The 20,829-nt window shown below is 44.1% G+C and overlaps 1 protein-coding gene across 2 annotated transcripts in view; it reads right to left on the bottom strand.

Moving 5' to 3' along the window:
- The window catches only part of LOC143957723 (cytosolic phospholipase A2 gamma-like), a 204,947-nt gene that overhangs the window by 17,913 nt on the left and 166,205 nt on the right, over nucleotides 1-20,829 (bottom strand). For both annotated transcript variants that reach the window (XM_077467424.1, XM_077467423.1), the window contains 4 exons: nucleotides 18,728-18,769; nucleotides 6,421-6,462; nucleotides 2,081-2,176; nucleotides 719-876 (listed from right to left, as the gene is read on the bottom strand). In XM_077467424.1, the coding sequence (XP_077323550.1) occupies nucleotides 719-876; nucleotides 2,081-2,176; nucleotides 6,421-6,462; nucleotides 18,728-18,769 (338 nt within the window). The remainder of the gene's footprint in view (nucleotides 1-718; nucleotides 877-2,080; nucleotides 2,177-6,420; nucleotides 6,463-18,727; nucleotides 18,770-20,829) is intronic.

Here is a 20,829-nt window from a genome sequence, read left to right as displayed (position 1 = left end):
AACAGATCAAAACAAAACGTTTTGCTTGGTCTCTGTTAATTTGTTTTTGCAAACAGGTAACTTTTCTCCTTCTCTGATGTGCGCTGATGAGGCTGCACTGATGGGCACTGATGCGGCAGTAATGGGTACTGATGAGACGGCACTGATGGGCACTGATAAGATGGCACTGATGGGCAATGATGAGACGGCACTGATGGGCACTGTTGGGGCTGCACTGATAATCAGGACACTGATGATCACTGCCCTGTTTATCAGTGTAGATGTCCCCTTTAACACTTGCCGGTTACTGCCTCTCCTCTCCTCATGCTGTGACAGCGGGTGAGGAAAGGAATGCCGATAACCAACAAGTGTGTTTCCATTACAAGGAATTGGACATTTTTATTGTTTAGCTTTAAGAATCACTTCTCCTGGATAAATATAATTTTTCATTTTTATTGGTACTGTACATGCACCCCTGGGCCATGTCAGGCTAATTTTTTTATTATTTTTTTTACACCTTCTTGCCCAATAAGCCCAGAAAATTGTCACTTTTAGTGTGAGAGGTTTGGCTCCCACTGATTTTCCTTGGGGGTTTTGGGTTCTGCCTCCAAACTGCTATGAACTTTGCCGAACGACGATTGAATCAAACCCGGGGCAGTTCGGCTCATTCGCTGATCGTTTCATCACTTATGTTTACTCTCAGTCAAGTTGCAGCGAAATGAACATAAAATGTGGTTACCTGGAACGGATCTCCTTGACTGAAGTCAAAAGACAAAATCAGATCCACTTTGCGATGAGGAGGCAACACCAACGGGTACGGAGAATTAATTTCCAACCCGGCGTCGATCAGACTGATCTTCTTTTTATAAAAGAGGTCGCAGGTTTCTGGGATTTTATCTGGGAAATAAAATCAATGAAAATAATTACAGCACACACAAAGTAAAGTCAAATAATTTAACCACTTGACCCCCCCCAGAAAATTTTATCCCCTTCATGACCAGGCCTTTTTTTTTTTTTTTTTTTGCTATTCAGCACTGTGCTACTTTAACTTTTTGCTACATAAATGAAAAAGAACAAAAAATGAAAAAAAAAAAAACATTTTCTACATTCTGTCATAAAACATATCCAATAAAATCAAATGTATTCATGCATGTAGGCCAAAATATATTTCTTTCATAAAAATAAAAAATCTGTGTATATTATTAAGTCTGTGTGAAAGTTATAGAGTCTACAACTATGGTACTATGGTACATATATATATATACACATACCATAGTTGTAGACTCTATAAATTTCACACAGACTTAATAATATACACAGATTTTTTATTTTTATGAAAGAAATATATTTTGGCCTACATGCATGAATACATTTGATTTTATTATATATCAAAATATATATATATATATATATATACATATATAATATATATATGAAATTGATCAATCCTGATGTGCTGACAGCCAATCTCATTTCTTGAAGCCCTAAAATGCCAGGAAAGTACAAATACAATGCAAGTTTTTTGAAGCTGTATTTTTTTTTGTTGTTGCGAAACTACAAGTCCCATGAGGCATTGCAAGGCTGACAGTTTTAAGCATGACTCCCACAGGCAGAGGCATGATGGGACTTGTAGTTTTGCAACAGCTGGAGGGCCGCCATGTTTGAGACCCCTGCTGTAGACCAAGCAGCAACCAGTACATCGCTGAAACTCCGTTTAACTAGGCTAACTGGCGGCCGTTCTGGCAACAGGTGCGCGCACACTCACAAACGTGCGCGTCTACTGAGACATTTGTGCTTGTTCTGGTTGTTCTGGATTGGCGCATGTGCACAGGTATGCGCCTGGAGACCTCAGCTGCACTTCGCAGATGTCTTTCCTGACACATGGTTGGAATTTAATCCGACAACTCCATTGCTGCCAGGCAGGAGTGCTAACCACTTAGCCGCCATGCAGCCTTCTGACCTTACTGCAGTTGGAGACTGGAAGGTTGAGGGAGGAGGGTCAATACACCATCTAGAATTATGAATCATATCTTCTGGTGATAAATAAGCAGTTTCTGATTCATGGAAGGTTTCTTTGTTACAATGTCAAACATGTGCTCACTTTTGCATTGATAGAGGAAATTGTTTGTCGTTCCCCATTTCCACTGTGCAAAACAAGATGCGATGTTCTTTAGCGCTTTAGCACTTTTGTAGTAATCTAGGGAAAAACAAAAACATTTTCTTGAAACAACCAGTGTCAGACAACACTAAATGTTTGCAATATTAATGTGTATTGCTATCTCACAGTATTGACACTCATGTCAATGATCTGGTTCCTGGGCAGGTGGCTTCTACACCCCAGAGGATCTTCCCAGTCTCCTTGGTGTGTAGTGTAATGTAACCCTGATGGGTTTACTTCCTCTTTCATTCCCTGCAAAGGTAAAGCATAATGGACTACTATGCATCGCATCGCATCGCATCGCATCGTAGTCCATTATGTGTCACTTACCTGACACAGGAGCCAGCGAAGTCACCGCTGTCCCCTTTAGTCCGGCGCATCCATCTTCTCGGTGGGTCACGCTGGTCCGCCGCTGTCATTCGGCGAAGCCGCGATGACGTCGCTCCCGCGCATGCGCACGAGAGCCGCCACTCGTGGCACATCGCGTAGACAGCGGTGTCTGTCTTTCGGCAAATACACGGTTTGCACAGTTTAGGAGATATTTCTTGGACCTACAGGTAAGCCTAGAGATTAAGGCTTAAGTAAGGGTTTGGCTCCCTCTAGTGAAACTTTATCAGGATTTTTCTTACATTTATGAGGCAAACAGTTATGCATTGTGGGATATATAGTTTGATGAGGAAGTGACTCATGTTATTAACTCAGTTTGGGAACTACTGGACCCACAATGCCAAGTCCCAGAACAGCCTTCTGGGTAAACAGATAAAAGGAACAGTGTGGCCATCTTTTGGCCACTTGGGACGCCATTCAACAACCAGCAGGGAGGTCTGTGTGTGTGTGACCAGAAGGCTGCAGCCTACAAGGCGCAGAGCAGGATCATCAGCCTCTGAGAGACTTCAGAGTACTGCCCTGCCAGCTCAGCAAGCGGATCGGTGTGCCACGCCAGGACATCTGGAAGTTTCCTGCATCTCAGCCATCCGGAGGAGCGGTACAGCGCGGCGGCGCCATATTTTCATCAGACTAAGACATCAAGGGGGGGAGTCCGGACAGAGCCTCACAAGCCTCTGAGTCTATTGTGGTGAGAAGGCACCTGCCCATTTCAGTAAAGGTGCAGTGTTTGCTGTTTGAGTTATTTACAGACTGCTGGTGAGACTTGTAGTCCCACAAAGGTGATTCTATTTATTCATTCACAGGCCACATACAGCTGAACCCTGGGGTTTGTTATTCCCTGTGTTGTAAAGTCAGTATTGTATTACACTCAAACATAATGAGGAAGTTACAAGTGCCATATTTCTTGAGTTACACGTTTATCAATCAATCATTTATTCTACAGTTTGCTTTCTCTCTGTTTCCCCGTTGGATTACAAATACTGCAGTTTACACTACAGGCTAGCTGAAGATATCCGGAGTCAAGGAACTTTTATCATCTTTTCCAAAGCATCACGGTTCTACTTTGTAATGTGAACATTGAATTACAACCTAGGGGGAGCGCTTGAGTACAGGTTATATATTGCACTGTATTATTGAATGTGAGAAACATCATATTAGGATTTGGTGTGTGTATTGAAGCTTCAGTGGGAAAGTTTTTAATAAAGGTCTTGGAGAATATTGAACACTTGTCCCACTGTACACCTGTCTACGTATACTCACTACAGTGTTTTTTGAATCCACAGTTTTCATATTCCATGCCAATTGTCGCCAACTGTCCTTTATTGTTTGTATTTAGACCCATTGTTCATTGTGTTTAATAACCACTTTAGTAAACTTCCTGAGTGGTTAATTAATATTATGTGTGAGTCGCTATTGTTATTACAGCTAGTGAAGGGACAGGATGCAGGGCTATGGTAAATATATGTTATGGATTGTCATTACTGTGTTTTTCTCTATTGCCGGGTCTCACACTAATATTACCAAGCAGGTGTGCCAGCGGGGTTGAAGCCATTCTTGGGGTTGAGAGGCAGGGTGAAGAATCAAACATTCATCAGTGGCTCCTTTGGTGGTAGTGCTAAACTTGTAGGTAATAGATGTATTAAACATACATTTTTAGAGGGAGAGCAGTTGAAGGTGTCAATGGTGGAGAATAATCAGGGTGTTCTGGTAGATCATATACCTAATATGCATACATTCTAGGAGAACAACAGCTGGGCAAGTCAATGATGGAGAAGTATCTGGGTGTTCTCATGGATCAAAGTGTCAGGGAACGAACAGCAGGAGAAGGGCTCTAGGAACCAGTGTCTCCACCAGCACTTATGGCAGGAGAAGGACTTTAGGACCCAGCATCTCTACCAGCACTTATGGCAGGAGAAGGTCTCCGGTTTGCTTCCTGTGTTCGATCTCGGCTATCCACCTGGTCATGTCTGCTCTAAAATCCACCTGGCTTTTGACCTCGGCTAGTGACCTGACCACGTTTGCTCTGCTACCTACCTGCATCATGACCTAGGCTTCCTGCTGGCCAGGGCAGGACTTAGGGTGGTGGGGGCCCCTGGGCTTGAGTCACTTTTGGGCCCTACCTTCTATACATTACCGTATTTATCGACGTATAACACGCACCCCAAATTTAGGAGGGAATTTTAAGGAAAAAAACTTTTAGGAGGGAAGTTTAAGATGAAAAACTTATATTTAAATGCCCATCAATGCAGCCCAATCAGTGTCCATCTGCAGCCTTGCCCATCCATTTACAGCCTTGAAGTTTAAAAATGGTGCCGCCAAGATACTCAGCTCTCAGGTCCTCTCAGCAGAGGCTCTCAGCCTCCTCTCACAGTCCCGAGTCTACTCGACTTGGCTCACAGTCACGCTCAGTCCCTGTGTTATGTCCATCATAGGGCGTGACTATGAGCGGAGCCAAGCCGAGTACACTCGGCTGTGTATCTCAGGGGGGCCTGCGGGGCCCCCTATTGGGCGGGGCCCATGGGCTTGAGCCCAGTCAAGCCCAATGGTAAGTCCAGCTCTGCTGCTGGCCACTCTCTATTCTCAGCCGAGTCCTGCAACACCTTACGGGCACCACCTGTCTGCTGATTCTACGCCAGGACATCAGCTGTACTCTGGAACCACCTGCACACAGTCAAGCAGGTGACCAGTGCTACTTTGGGCCTGAACTCTCCTGCTTTCACCCTCAGGGGGGTTCCAGAGTACAGCTAATGTGCTGGCGTAGAATCAGCTGACAGGTGGAACCCATGAGGGGTGTTGTAGAATTTGGATAATGCTAAGATTGGAGAGTGGTCAGCAGGAAGCCTAGGTCATGAGTTGGGTGGGTAGCAGAGCAGATGTGGTCAGATAGATAGCCAAAGTCAAAAGCCAGATGGATTTCAGAGCACGCGTGGTCGGGTGGATATCCAAAATCAAACACATGAAGCAAATAGAAGACAGGTCAAGGACAAGCTGGGTCGGTAACAGGAGACACGGAAACTGGAATATTATGGAGATAATGCACTGAAGGGCCCGAAGATCAACCAGCAACTGCAGCCACTAACAGACTTCCTTATGTAGGCCCATGTGACATGCTGGTAGAAAGTTTGGGTCCTCAAGTCCTTCTCCTACCATAAGGTCTGATAGAGATTCTGGGTCCTAGAGCCCTTCTCCTGCTGTTGGTTCCATAGGGGTTGATTTACTAAAGGCAAATTGATTGTGCACTTTGCAAAGTGCAGTTGCTCCAGAGCTTAGTAAATGAGCAAAAGCTCTGCTGACTTTCATCATCCAATCACGTGCAAGGAAAAAAAAAAAAAAAAAACATTTTTTACTTGCACGTGATTGGATGATGAAAGTCAGTGGAGCTTTTGCTCATTTACTAAGCTCTGGAGCAACTGCACTTTGCAAAGTGCACAATCTGTTTGCCTCTCCACCAGCACTTATGGCAGGAGAAGGTCTTTAGGACCCATCATCTCTACCAGCACTTATGGCAGGAGAAGGACTTTAGGACCCATCATCTCTACCAGCACTTATGGCATGAGAAGGTCTCCTGTTTGCTTCCTGTGTTCGATCTCGGCTATCTGTAATTGGGTACTCTTTGCAAAGTGAAGCTTTACCTCATTTACTAAGCTCTGGAGCAATGGCACTTGCTTTGCAAAGTTCACAGTCTATTTGCCTTTAGTAAGTCAACCCCATAGACTTTTTAATCATACATTTTAGAAAGAGAGCAGCTGGGGAGTCAATGGTGGAGAAGAATCTGGGTGTTCTGGTAGATCCTCCTACAATTTAAGAGGAGAACAAGGTATGTTCCATTTCTAGATAGAACAAGATAATATCAGCATCACTCCATCCTATAAACTGGACCCCCCCGCCTTACATACCTTGAATAGTTTCAGACCAGGATTTACGAATTTCTACAGTGTCTATAATGAAGTAAAACAAGATGTTATCAATATCATCCCAAACATGACATGTACAGAAGAACATCAGACTGTTTTTTTTGCAGACCACTTTTTTCTGATTGAATGGAGATGAAAGATGATGTCATGTTATAGACTGCTACATTGTAACCTGTAATGATGGAAGGTGTCCCTCGTGCTTAGTAGATGGTGTGCCCATCATAATGATTACAATACTAAATGCTTCATAAAATATGGTGGCAGTTCAGGCCCATCAGAAGATTTATTCAACATGATGGAAAAAAACGATACATTATATAAAATATGAACTGAGATCTGTATATGGAATGTAGCTGTGATGACAGATCATGTCTCCAAACATAATGCTTACACCCGGGGCATGGCTTTTTTTTTTTATTAGATTTAAATGATCACTCTACCTGTGAATGTACAAATCTCTGTCAGCATATTTGTCTATCAGGTTCCTGTAATTACTGAGCTCTATCTGAAGGTGGCCCACTGCCTTTGTTTTTCAGTGATCACAAACAGGGCTGTCAATGGGGGTAGGGGGGGTTAGACCTGGCCTTCCTGTACTGAGACCCCACCATCAGTTCAGCATAGGGCCCCATGGCAGAGAGGAGACAATTAAAATATGTGTGGACATACGCACAGTAATCTCAAGGACTGTGGTATCCAGCTATTGAATAAAAGTTCCCCGGGCCCCTATCAGTTCAGCAACAGGGGCCGACAGGGGCCGACAGGGGCCAAGGACAGAGAATGGGCTGCTTAGTAATTTTAGTGAGGAGGCGGAGTAATCCTCCGTTCCACGCCCCCGACCATTAAACTAAAGTTCCGGCCTCGTCCTCTATATCAATCTGCCAGGTTGGGAGGAAACTGAGAAGGCAAAATTTTAAGATGAAATATCTGCCTTAAATGATCCTCAGATTTATTATTTTCTCACCTTTGGTCCCTATAGCCACCCTCTGCATCTGAAGGTAGTGGGAGCCACCAAACAGAAAAATATTGTTGGTTAAAATAAATTGAAGCAAAGTCAAAATGAATGTGTGGCGCTCAACGACTAGCTTACTGCCTGCAGGATAATCTCGATTTGTTGAGGGTGCTGGATGGGATTTCAATTCCTGAAGGGGCTTGGCTCGTTGCCCTCGGTGTTGAGGCCCTCTGCAACTCCATCCACCATGGGCTGGGTGTTCGAGTTGTGGAGGGCTTTATTTCCAAGGGCGGCGATGGCGCATTGGAATACCACACATTAATTTTGACTTTGCTTCAATTTATTTTAACCAACAATATTTTTCTGTTTGGTGGCTCCCACTACCTCCAGATGCAGGGGGTGGCTATGGGGACCAAATGTGCCCCCCCTTATGCCAACCTGTATCTGGGGGGGTGGGAGCGGCACCTCCTTTCTCGAGAAAATATTCAGCCATTTTTTGACCAGATTCCCATCTGGAGACGCTATATAGATGATGTTTTTTTTTTATTTGGATAGGGACGGAGAAAGATCTTTTGTTATTTTTTGAAAGTTTAAAAACAAATTGCTTCAACCTCAAATTTACCATGGAAAGAAGTCAGTCTCACCTCACTTTCCTAGGTGTATACATTTTCCTCAATTCTGATGGCAGTATAGGCTCCGCTTTATTTCGCAAATCGTCTGAAGCCAATACTTTATTACATGCAAAAAGTTCCCATCGAGCACCTTTGATAGCAAGTGTACCGTATGGTCAGTATCTTCGACTTAAAAGGAATTGCAGTGAGGAAGTCCACTTTGAACAGGAGGCAAAGCAACTCCAAATTTACGTCAGCGCAGCTATAGCAATAAATGCTTGAAAAGGTCTTACCTTAGAGCCAAAAAACAAAGTGGACTGATCCTTATCCATGGTAATAAGACACCTAAGTCTGACACTGGGATGAGATTAATCACTCGCTTCTCAGGACAACAGCTTCAAGTACGCAATATTTTCATAAAATATTGGTACCGCCTCAAAGCTGACCTCACTGTATCTAAACATCTGGGCGATCGCCCTGCAATCAAATTCAGAAGATCCCAATCCCTTAGAGATACTTTAGTACGGAGTCATTATGCCCCAATGGCAATCTCTGGTACCAAACAAACTGGTACTAGACCTTGCCATAAATGCAATTTTTGTCATTTTATCTATGCGTTTTAACACATTTTGTTACCCAATGGCCAATTTTTTAAACCCAACTTTTTGGCCACTTGTGAATCGATAGGTGTAGTATACATTATGATGTGTGATTGTAATGCTTTTTACATTGGCAAGACCAAACGTTCCTTCTTCCACCCCATCCGAGACCATGTCTCGGATGCGTGTGAAGAAGATGGAAACACCTATCAGTCAACATATGGGTTTATACCATGCTTTCAATGAGACTCTTATGCACTTTTTCGCACTTGAATCTATACCGCCCGGGGAAAGGGGGGGTGATAATGACCGTATTTTGCTACAAAGGGAATCACAGTGGATTTTCACTTTGAGAGCTACTACCGCCCCTAATTTAAATGATGCTCTGAGTTTTAAATATTTTTTGTAATTGGTAAATTCAATTTTTTTTTGTCTCTCTCTTTTTCTTTCTTCTCTTTTTTTCATTTTAGGTAACACATCTGCGTACTTATAATATCTATGTCTGTAATACTTTATGTATTATATATTTAATTCAGCATGTGGTCATAAGAGATGGAAACCAGGATTTACTCTCACGCTATAGATTACAATGAATTGATTGTTCTATTCTTAAGATAATTTAATAAATTTAAATTTAATAATTTATTATTTAATAATAATACATTTTTTATTTACATGTCCCCCCTTTTTTTTTCCATGGGTTCCCCAGCTGCAAGCTTGCATGGGCACCCAGGGCATACCACGGGTTGCGCTGCCAATCAATCATCACCCCCTGTGGTCTGCCCTATTTGTAAGCTTTGCTGCCATACCCTCTGGTGGATGTTGGACTTCTGTTCCCCGGTGCTGAATGGGGGTTTTGGGATTTTACCAATCCCCATTACTCCGTGGCGTCCGCCCTCTTGTCCAAGATGAGGGCAACAGATGTCCTAAGATGGCCGCTATGCGCCGATGACGCAATTAGCGTCGTCAGGTGCATGCGCGGAAGATTCCTCCGGACTTCCGGTCTGGCATCGAGGCTGAACTTCCGCCCGCGACTCGGCGGTGATGTCAGATGCCGCCGAGTCGGGGAGATCTCTTATAAGGCAGCACCCGGTGCCTTACTCTCTGCGGAGACGGCCAGTGAGGGACGGCATCGGACTGTTCCCCTCATCCAAGGTCTCTTTATCTTCTCAATGCTGGGGTAATATATATAGTTTGATTCTCATCACCATTACTTTTGGGCGAACATTAATTTACCTGTTACCCAGAAACGAAATTATGTTCATATTTATTTATATATTATATCTATATTTCCCATTTAGATTTGTGATCCAGCACTTGGTCTGCCGTCAATTACTGACGTCTCCTAGTCTTGTTGGCACGTTAATTACTGGCTACTGTAGCCCAGATCTTTCCATATTGATTCTACGTCTTTTAACAACCACTTAGAGGTAATACCCTCTCCATTGAGGCATCTTGTTGTCTTGCTTGGCTTCTATGTTTTGAGGTACTTATGCATATATACCTTCTGATTACTTTAGATTTCTATACTTGGGGAGATCTCTCTGCAAGCATCATTAATCTGTTGTTCCCCTGCGTATGGGGCTGTTCTCCATTTTTTCTCATCACTTTGTTTTATGATCATTATTTTTCCAATTTTTGGACTCCTAACAATTTGAGGTGAGACTTGGTTGTCCTTACTCCTGACCACACGCTGTTTATGTCCTTGCAGTTTCTATTTTGTTTTGTTTTGATTTGCATTTGCTTCCATGTTCATATTCCTACATATAATATGTTAAACTACTATGTATTTTAAACAGAATGTTTTTCATTCGTGTCTTATTATTACAGTATATAAAAGAACTGTGCCACCAATCTCCTGAAGAAACTCTAATTGAGTGAAACATGTCGAAAGTGGTAGAGGTTAATTTGACTCAGTTTGGATCATTTATATATCCTGTTGTTTGGATGTACCTTTGTTATTTGTGTATATTTTTTATATTTTTGTAATAAAAGTTCTAAAATATGTCTTCAGTTTTACTACTGATATTTTGACCCTTATATGCTCGATACCGTTAAAGTCCCGATGTTTGTTACCTCTTTAGCCCCCCCCCCCCCTTTTTTCTTTGTATATACATTTGGGATGTGGTATCAACAGTTTGACCCCTTCATCTCCCTCATTTGATCTTCTGTATATAATATTAAGATATATCTGGACTATGAACAGGCACTGCATGAATGGACAAGCAAGACAAAAAGAACAGTTTAACTATGAATGGCAAAGAGAGAAACCTAAAAACATCAACATAATACCTTAAAAGAGGAATAAGGTAAAATGTCTGATCAATGTTTATAAACAATGTTACTTTGCATCTCTTCATCTCCTGTCTGATCAATGTTTATAAACAATGTTACTTTGTATCTCTGTATCTCCTGTTTGATCAATGTTTATAAATAATGTTACTTTGTATCTCTCTATCTCCTGTCTGAACAGAGTTGCTGCACATGTTCTGTGTACTATGACAATGGTTTTTGGACGTATGGACGATGTAGTATGTCCCATGTCTTAAACTAGTTATACTAAAGCGGCATATTTTTTTTTTTAATATATTATTTTTTATTAAGAAAAAAATTTAATTTACACATACATGGATAAAACATGATTTTCCAAACATAAAGAAAGTGTATATATCAACAAAGAATGCAAAGTTTTGCTTCCAAAGATATAGTTTAGCGCCAATGGCGTAACCATACCTGGCCCTCTTATTGTTGCTAACACACCTGTAAACCTATCCCCTCCTCCCCCCCATTACCCTGTTCTTCGAACACACGCTGTTAAATCCAGTCAAGCCTATTTGGCTAGCCGATAGCGGAGTGGCAAATCCATTCAGGAACAGAAATAGGGAACTTCCAGTAGGCTCCCATGACGCGCCAGGCCTAAGACCAATAGGTGCGCCCTAGATCCTATCCTCCGCTATCTCATCTAGGGGGTAGCCGATGTCCCTCAACCATGGATTCCATAGCAGCTTGAATTTTTTAAGGTTATTTTGCCTAATGTACATTGCCCGTTCGCACCAAATTATAGAATTGATGGCATTTATACATGCTTGGAGGATTCTTTGCTTGCCAGTTCATCGCAATTAAGCGTCTGGCCTGATACAGGCATCTTAATATAGATATTTTTGTTACAGCAGAGATTCCACCCCTTTCCATAATCCCTAATAGACAAGTCCTAGCTTCAGGTTCTAAGGTAATGTTGAAGATCCTATTAATTCTGTGTACAATTTCTATCCAGTACCGGTATAGTTTTGGGCACTTCCATACCATATGGAGCAGATCCCCTGGTGCTCCACATCTAGGGCATTCCCCGTTAGACTTTCTACTTATCCTCCGCATTTTTTTGGGGAGTAGTATGCCCTATATAGAAAAAACTTGTGGAACATATGCTGCGATGGGGAGATAGACACCAGGTTCACCTGTGCTAGGATCTCGTCCCATTGTTCCTGCCCAATTGGTCCCAGGTCTTCCTCCCATCCCCTCCTACTCTTATCCGGTCCCTCTCCATTCAACACTTTATCTCTGAGTTTTGTATATAGGCTAGAGATCTGACCCTTTTTTTGTCCTTGCTCGAGAAATCTCTGTAACAGGGGATTCTTTGTCCTCTTAATAGTAAGTGTGCCATACTGTGAATGTATCCCATGCCTCACTTGCAAATATATATAAAATGTTTTATTGGAGATGCCGAATTCCTGGCGAAGGTCTTCAAAAGATTTTATAGTGTTCCCCTGGTAGAGATGCACCAGTCTTCTAATCCCCCTCCTCTCCCACTCCAGGGACCGAGCTATACTATTTAATTCAGCCAGTTCTCCGTTGTTCCATAGGGGGGTATACTCAGTTACCCCCCCATAGGCCAAGAGTTGCTTAGCTATCTGCCTTTCCTTGCCAAGGCATTGGTGGGGCATTTACAAGCAAATGAGTTAGCCTCCAGGACTTCAGCTAGAGTTCTATGATATGCATTGTTAATCATCAATTTATGATTTGGGCAGTCACCCCCTTCCAGTCCAGCCCCCGTCAAATGCTGGAGCTGGGCTGATAGAAAGTATGTCCTTAAATGTGGCATCGCTACTCCTCCCTTTTCCACAGGGAGCTGCAGCGTCCGCAGCCGAATCCGAGGCTGTCTCTTTTTCCATATTAATTCTCAAATTAATCCCTCCAGTCTGTTAAACCATTTCTGGTTAATCCAGACTGGGGAGTTGTGGAGGATATATAGAATCTGTGGCTGCCAAATCATTTTTACTAAGTTACACCGCCCCGCTACCGACAGGGGAAGGCGACACCAGCTATTGACCTTCTGCTTCAGCTTTGCCAGTAATGGTACCAAATTCTCCTCAACATACCGGTCTATCTCTCTGGGAATCCAAACACCCAAATATTTCAGCTTAGTTACCACTTCTAGTCCCTCGGTTATAGACGATATTTGGTCTTCAAACTCCGATAGTGGCATAAGGGCTGATTTACTCCAATTGATGACCAAGCCTGATTGCTGCCCAAATTCATCCATCAGCCGTACTACACTATTCAGAGTGAAGCGTACATCGTCAAGAAAAAACAAGACATCGTCAGCAAACAAAGCCAGCTTCTCCTCCTCCAGTCCGCGCCGGAATTCCCGGATGTCCGAGCGTGATCTCGCCATCACAGCCAGGGGTTCCATAGCTAGCACGAACAGGAGGGGAGACAACGGGCATCCCTGTCTCGTACCCCTTTCTAGATAAAACACTTCAGAAAATAGGGTCCCCATTTTAATCTTGGCCCTGGGTCCCCTGTATAGTAGTTTTACCCATTGGATAAATTGGGGGCCAAAGCCAAAACGTTCCAATAAGCCCCAGAGGTAGTCCCACTCCAGGCTGTCAAAAGCCTTATTAGCATCCAAAGCTAATATGGCACCTGGGTTGTCGCTATCTCTAGGTATTTGTAAATTTAGAAAAACCCTCCTAATATTAGTATTAGTTGTTCTGCCCGGGATGAACCCGGACTGATCTGGATGTATTAATTTATGTATACAGCTATTTAACCGGGTTGCTAGGGCCTTGGCTAGAATTTTTATATCTGAACATAGCAAAGATATCGGCCGGTATGACGAGACCTCTTGTTGGTCCTTTCCCTCTTTAAGAATTAGGGTGATATTAGCCTCACGCATTGAACGGGGAGTTCCCCCGCCTCTAGTGCATAATTTAACGTTTCCAGTAGTGCCGGCATCAGCTGTTCGCTGTATCGCTTATAAATTTCCACTGGAAGGCCATCAGGACCAAGGGATTTATAATTGGGCATGCTGTTCATTGCGCATTTTAATTCTTCCAAAGTAAGTGGTAAATCTAGATTCGATTTATCCTGGTCTGAAAGCACAGGAATATCTGTTTGCTGCAAAAAATTAGTGGCCAGACCCTCCCGACCCTGTGTGGTTGATTTATATAAGGTTCTGTAGTAATCACCCAGTACCTTCATAATCTCGGAGGGCCTAAAGACAAGATCACCCTTCTGTGTTTTAATTGCCTGTATTCCTGTGGGGGAACTATTGGTACGAGTCAATAAAGAAAGAGCTCGACCCACCTTCTCCCCTTCGCCAAAATAATATTGGCGTTGGAAAATACGTTGATTTTCTACCCTTTTTAGAAGTGCCATTTTGTATATCTGTTGGTTGTCCTCCCAAATCTGTTGTTTCCCCGGCGATGGATCCTCCACAAACTCTCTCTCAGCCTGAATAACATCATTTCGAATTTTCCCCTCTTGGTCTCGGGATTCCCGTTTTGTTATTGCAATATTCTGTATGAGTGTTCCTCTAAGAAAGGCTTTTAGGGAATCCCAAACCATTCCAGATGCCGCTGTCCCCCTGTTAGTCTGGAGAAATTCCCCTATTTGATCCCCTAAAAGGTTGGATCTATCGATTAGTTCCAGCCAAGCGGGGTTTATTCTCCACTCTCTCAGTGGGACGCACTCTCCCGTGTTCAAAGTTATAAACAAAGGGGAATGGTCTGAGATCCCCCGTACCCCGTATTCTATGTCTACCACCACTCCCATTGCCTCATTGTTCCCCAAGCCCATATCTATTCTTGATAACGTCTGGTGGGTACTAGAAAAACAGGAATATTGCCTATCCTGGGGGTGTCGCATGCGCCAGATGTCTCTTAGACCAAATTCCAATAGAAATTTGCGTAATGGACCTGTTCTATTCCCGGTTGGACAAGGGAATCTATCTAGGCGTTTATCTATAGTTTCATTGAAATCACCAGCAATTATCCATGGAACACCCATTTTACCCAGGCTGAACATGAGAAATGTATCCATAACCTCTAGTTTGAAAGGAGGGGGTATATAGATATTAGCTAGGATACATTCTTGCCCAGCCACCTGACAGTGCAAGAAAACAAATCTCCCCTCCCCATCTATCTGGGACTCTTTACATAAAAAATCCATGCCCTTCCTTACTAACACACTCACGCCTCGGGAATACGATGAATGAAAGGAGTGGTAGTATGCCTGGAATCTCCGGTCATGGAGCAGAGGGGCCTTAATTGGGGTTAGATGGGTTTCCTGCAAAAAAAGCAAGCCAGGTCCCCTTCCTTCCACCTCTAACATCACAGACCTCTGTTTCTTAGGGTCTCCCAAGCCCCTCACGTTCCACGAGGTTATATTCCACCTACCCATCAACTCCAATAATATTACTCCTGCCCATCGGCTCCAGTGGTTAATATGCCCATGGAGGGGAGGGGGAAAGGGGGGAGGGAACCGCTTCCTCTCCCCATCGCCACTCCCCTTCTCAACCTGTCCCTCCACGCCACCCCGTTACTCTCAGCGTGTGTTCGAAGACTCCCCTCCCTCCCACCCCCCACCCAACCCTGCCCATCAGAGCCACCCTTAGGGGGCTCAATTGTAGCCAGTATAATCATATCCCATTCAGAAATGTCCGAGCTCACCATCCCCCCACGTGATCTTATCACCCCCCATCAAAATTCTTATAGGGTGGGATCGTAATCCCTCCATAGCACCAATCATACCCTACAAAAAAAAAAAAAAAGGCTTATATGTAGATCCCCACCCCCCAACTCCCACTCTCCCAACTCGGCTATAAAACCTCATAACCCCTTCTAGTGTAGAATTGTGTGAACTAATTATTCACCCTATGGCATCGCAGTGTTCTATATCTATAATACTATACCCCAACTTTAATCAATTTGTTATATCATTTCATTTTACCCACCTCGCCCAAGCAACGAACAGCGACAATTTAACTCCCCATTCCTTTACCGAGATGGGCTTGCAAATAAAATTATTTCCGATAATATACCTACATAAAATTATATTCTCTCGTAGAACCCCCCCCCCGCCTTCCCACCATACCTATAACCATATCTTTGTACACAATGTGGATCATCCTATAGTGCTCGATTACTCATAGTACATAAAAAAAAAAAAAGGGGAGATATATTCCCTTCTTTTTTCCTCCTCCCCCTCCCTCAAACCCCGCCCTCCCGACTCATCCATAACTCCTCATTAAATACTTCTAATGTGAAGTTATATAACTATTAATTCACCTTGTGAAATCGCAGTGCTCTATAATCCATAGTGTTTTACCCAGTTCCTAATCAATTTGTTATATCGTTTTACCCATCTCACCCAAGCAACAAGCTGTAGCATTAAAGCTCCACAATCTTTCAACAGGATGGGTACATAAGCAAAATTATTTCCAAAAATACACATACAAAAATTTGCATTCCCCCTTGCAGCCCCCCCCCCCAACCCCCACACCCCCCTCTTCCCACCTCTCCAGAGAAAACTACCTCCCCCCCCCCCAACAACCAAAACAAACAAAAAAAAAAAAAAGGGATTAATACAGGCCGACTCTAAGTATCATTAAAGGGCCTCCTTATGGTCCTCCAGCCAGTTCACGGCCTCTTGCGGGGAGTTAAAAAAAATTGTTGAGCCCAAAGCAGACACTCGGAGTCGGGCTGGGTACAATAGGGCATACATTATCTTATGCGATTTCAGGGTGCGTTTAACAGGAATAAACTCCGCCCTCTGTTTCTGTAAGTCCGGTGAAAAATCTGGATAAAATGACACCCTAGTCTCCTTGTAGAAGATGTCTCCCAATCCCCTGACCCTCCGCATCAAAATTGCTCGATCATTATAATTAACAAATTTCAATATCATTGGCCTGCAGCGTCCCTCTGATAGATGAGATCTAAGAGGAACTCTGTGGGCTCTTTCGATGCTAGAAAGCGAAGAGAAGGAGACATCTCCCAGTAATTCCTTGAACCAATTTTCCAAAAAAATTACGGGGTCAAGCCCCTCGCTTCCCTCTGGCAGGCCAATTAGTCGCACGTTCTTCCTGCGGTTCTTGTTGTCCATGTCATCAATTTTGGCTGCCTGTGCGACAATTTGTTTCTGAAGTGTAGCTATTTTTTCCTGCAGGGGGGATAATTCGTCTTCCACCGTACTTAATCTTCCCTCTAGGGCGTCAATTCTATCGATGGTGTTGCTTAATAGCTGACTCATAGCATGCAGTTCATTTTGGATATTTCTCAGTTGGCTATCCAGCCCAGAAATAGAATTCTTACAATCATTAACCGCCAACAGTATCTCTCGTAAAGTCGGTTCCCCACCCCCCCTGGGTTTTTGAGCTGTCCTGTTGTCCTCCTGGGATAGCTCAACTATCCCACCTCCCGGCAGTGGGGTACCAGGGTCCAGTGAGGGGCGGCCTGCACTCCTTCTGTCACCTACCATCCCCTGCATTTTAGATTGACTTGGTGGATGGTGTTGGACTTTCCTACCTGGGGAAGTTACATGTGCATAACGCTCAAGTTTCAAAGCCGCAGAGGCTTGATTTAGTTTTTCTTTGACGGCACGCGTTTTTTGATTCCCCTCTCCCTGGGATATATCTTCTACCGCTCTTTTACTAAGCATGGTAAAGTCCACGTGAAGGAGTCACTAAGCCAGCGGAAGTTGGTAATATAGCAGTTTGTATCGCTAAATCAATTCTCCCAGCAAAAAGGCTCAATTTTTTAACAAGAGAACCTTGAAGGGGGCCAGCCAATTCACCAAGCTCACAACACCTGAATCCCACGTTAATTATGTTTGTGGGGCGAGCACGCTTCGGCCAGCGATTATCAGAAACAAAGCAGATGGGGAGAAGCAAACATTCCCAGCAATCAGAAGTAACCAAGTCTCAACTACACAGGTTCTAACTTCCGTCCCGCTAGATTATATAGCGTTTCTCACCACTCTGCGACCAGGGTTCTTTCATCAACGGGGCTGGCAGATGTCACCTGGAAGTTTGCTCGTCCGAGGCAGTCGTAGAGCTCTCTCCGCGTGTCCTCGTGCGGCGTTTTAAGCGTTCGTCTATCCTCGGATCTCCGACCGGATCTCCGACCGGGCTCCCGCGGTAGCGAAACCTACCGCGGAGTCCTCCTCAGGTTCTTTCGGCGATCTCCGTCAGTGCTGGGCAGCAATCGTGAAAGCGTGTGCTCCAAGTTGAACGTTCATTACGAAGTTACGTTAGAGGGAGCCAGGAAACAGCAGCTGTATCCACCAGCGGGCTGCGTTCCTCACATCGCAGGGCGGAGGCTAGGAGCTCGGACACACTCACACTCCTACTCACTCACTCACGCCAGTCTCCATCCTGACCCACCCCCAATGAAAGCGGCATATTTTTACATCTTTGTCCATTTGTTTGCGTAGTATAGTAAAAAAAAAAAAAAAAAACTATAATCAAGGTACGCTTAAAAATAACCAAAGGCCTGCTATGTGCTAAGAAATAACGGTGTGAAGATCATCTTATACTAAATGGTGAAATAACTTTATCCGCAGAAACCTGTGCTTACCAAAACATCGAAATCCGGTCTGGTGGTGAAGGTTCTAACTATTCCAGGACTTGAATGGGTTAATACCCCATTAACATAACAAAAGCGTTGATTTGGCGTTGCATTATTTATTGGTGCTCTAGCATTCCGCCCCATCCCCCATATCACTGCCCCGGGTCAGCACAGTGCTGAGATCTCTCTGTGACAAGAAGCCGCGACAGATCCACACACCTCCATTCACATAAATGCCCGCACTATTTTATTTCCATTCACCGACTCATCATCAGCATTACTTACATGATTGATCTCTAAGAATGATATCTTCTGGCTCCTCTGGCACTGCAAAAAGTGAAACACACAGAGAACATGTAGAGAATGAGTGACTCCGCCTCCATTCATATGTCACAGTACAACTATATATATATATATATATATATATATATATATATATATATCTCATACATTCTAATATAAGTGATGCCATTTAAGGCAGCTTATCGATTAGTTAGAACTCTTCAATCTATCTGTCTTAATATAAAGAATATAATCAGGGGACACCTAAAAATAATAAAAGTCCTCATCAATGTCGGGGAATAATGGGGGGGGGGAAATTGTGTTTGTATTCTAGATGGTTAAATAACTTTAGCTGCTTACACTGGTGCATGCCAAAATGTGATCTGATGGTGAAGATTCAAATTATTCCAGGACCTGAATGGGTTAATATCCTTTTTTAATACATCCTGGAGTTGATTTGGTTTGCAGTATCTGCTACTTGCCATTTATTGGTGCTCTGCCATTCCATTCCATCCACCTCTTGGCAGAGGCGTAACAAGAACTTTCAGGACTTTCAGGACCCCTTTCTTCTGCTCCTGAGGTCCTTTCCTTCAGTCCTGGGCCCCTTCCATTGGTGTCAGGGCTCTTTCCATCAGTCCCTGGGCCCCTTCCGTTGGTGTCAGGGCTCTTTCCATCAGTCCGGTGTCAGGGCTCTTTCCATCAGTCCCCGGGCCCCTTCCATTGGTGTCAGGGCTCTTTCCATCAGTCCCCGGGCCCCTTCCATTGGTGTCAGGGCTCTTTCCATTGGTCCTGGGCCCCTTCCATTGGTGTCAGGGCTCTTTCAATCAGTCCCTGGGCCCCTTCCATTGGTGTCAGGGCTCTTTCCATCAGTCCCCGGGCCCCTTCCATTGGTGTCAGGGCTCTTTCCATAAGTCCCGGGCCCCTTCCATTGGTGCCAGGGCTCTTTCCATCAGTCCTAGGGCCCTTCCATTGGTGTCAGGGCTCTTTCCATCAGTCCTGGGGCCCTTCCATTGATGTCAGGGCTCTTTCCATCAGTCCCTGGGCCCCTTCCATTGGTGTCAGGGCTCTTTCCATTGGTCCTGGGGCCCTTCCATTGGTGTCAGGGCTCTTTCCATCAGTCCCTGGGCCCCTTCCATTGGTTCCAGGGCTCTTTCCATCAGTCCTGGGGCCCTTTCATTGGTGTCAGGGCTCTTTCCATCAGTCTCCAGGCCCCTTCCATTGGTGTCAGGGCTCTTTCCATTGGTCCCGGGCCTTTTGCTCTGAGCCCAGTGCCTTTCCCCCTTGGCTTGGGCCCTTTCCACTGTTCCTGGGGCCCTTCACTATGTTGAGGGGCTCTTTATAAGCTCTAGTTCACACTGATGCAACTCATTATGTGACTTTTAGCACTTAAAGTGGCTAGGCAAGCCAAAGCACATTCATTTCATTGGGTGTTCTCTTAAGCCTCGTACACAAGATCGGATTTTCCGCAGACAAAGCGCAGGACTTTGGTCTGAAGGGCGTTGGCCAGGAATTTGTCTTGCATACAAACGGCACACAATTGTTGGCCAACAAAACACAAAACGACTTGGGTTTTCAGCTCTTTAGTGCCACCCTTTGGGCACCTTCTGCTAATGTTGTGTCTGGTGAGCATTCCTTCCCGAGCATGCGTGTTCGTACTTTGGATATTTGTCAGACGGACTTGTGTACACACGCTTAGAAAGCCTGCTCTCCAACATTTGTCTGCAGAAAATCCGGCAACAATTGTCTGATGAAGCGTACAAACGGTCGGATTTTCCGCCAACAGGCCTGTCATCACACAATTCCCATCGAGAAATCCGATTGTGTGTACGAGGGTTTAGTCACAGTGACAGAAAAATAAATAAATCCTGCACTGTTTTTCTACGACTTTGGTGCAATTTGAGTGCCATAGACTGCAATGTTAAATCACAAAAGTCCCAAGGAAGTTGCAAGCAAGACGCAAGCAAGTCCATAGATTGGACTTGATGGTCTTTTTTCGACCTTGCCTACTATGTAACTATGTAGATATGTAACAAGGAAATCACATGCAAGTCACATTTTGAGATTGCATCAGTATGAACATTTTCACATCTTCTAGAGCAGCCTCC

This window comes from Lithobates pipiens, unplaced genomic scaffold (assembly GCF_037356315.1).
Source record: "Lithobates pipiens isolate NorthernLeopardFrog02 unplaced genomic scaffold, aLitPip1_a1.2 Scaffold_55, whole genome shotgun sequence".
NCBI classification, from domain to species: Eukaryota; Metazoa; Chordata; class Amphibia; order Anura; family Ranidae; genus Lithobates; species Lithobates pipiens.
Note: the sequence above shows the minus strand (reverse complement) of the source record. Positions and strands in the feature narration are given on the sequence as shown.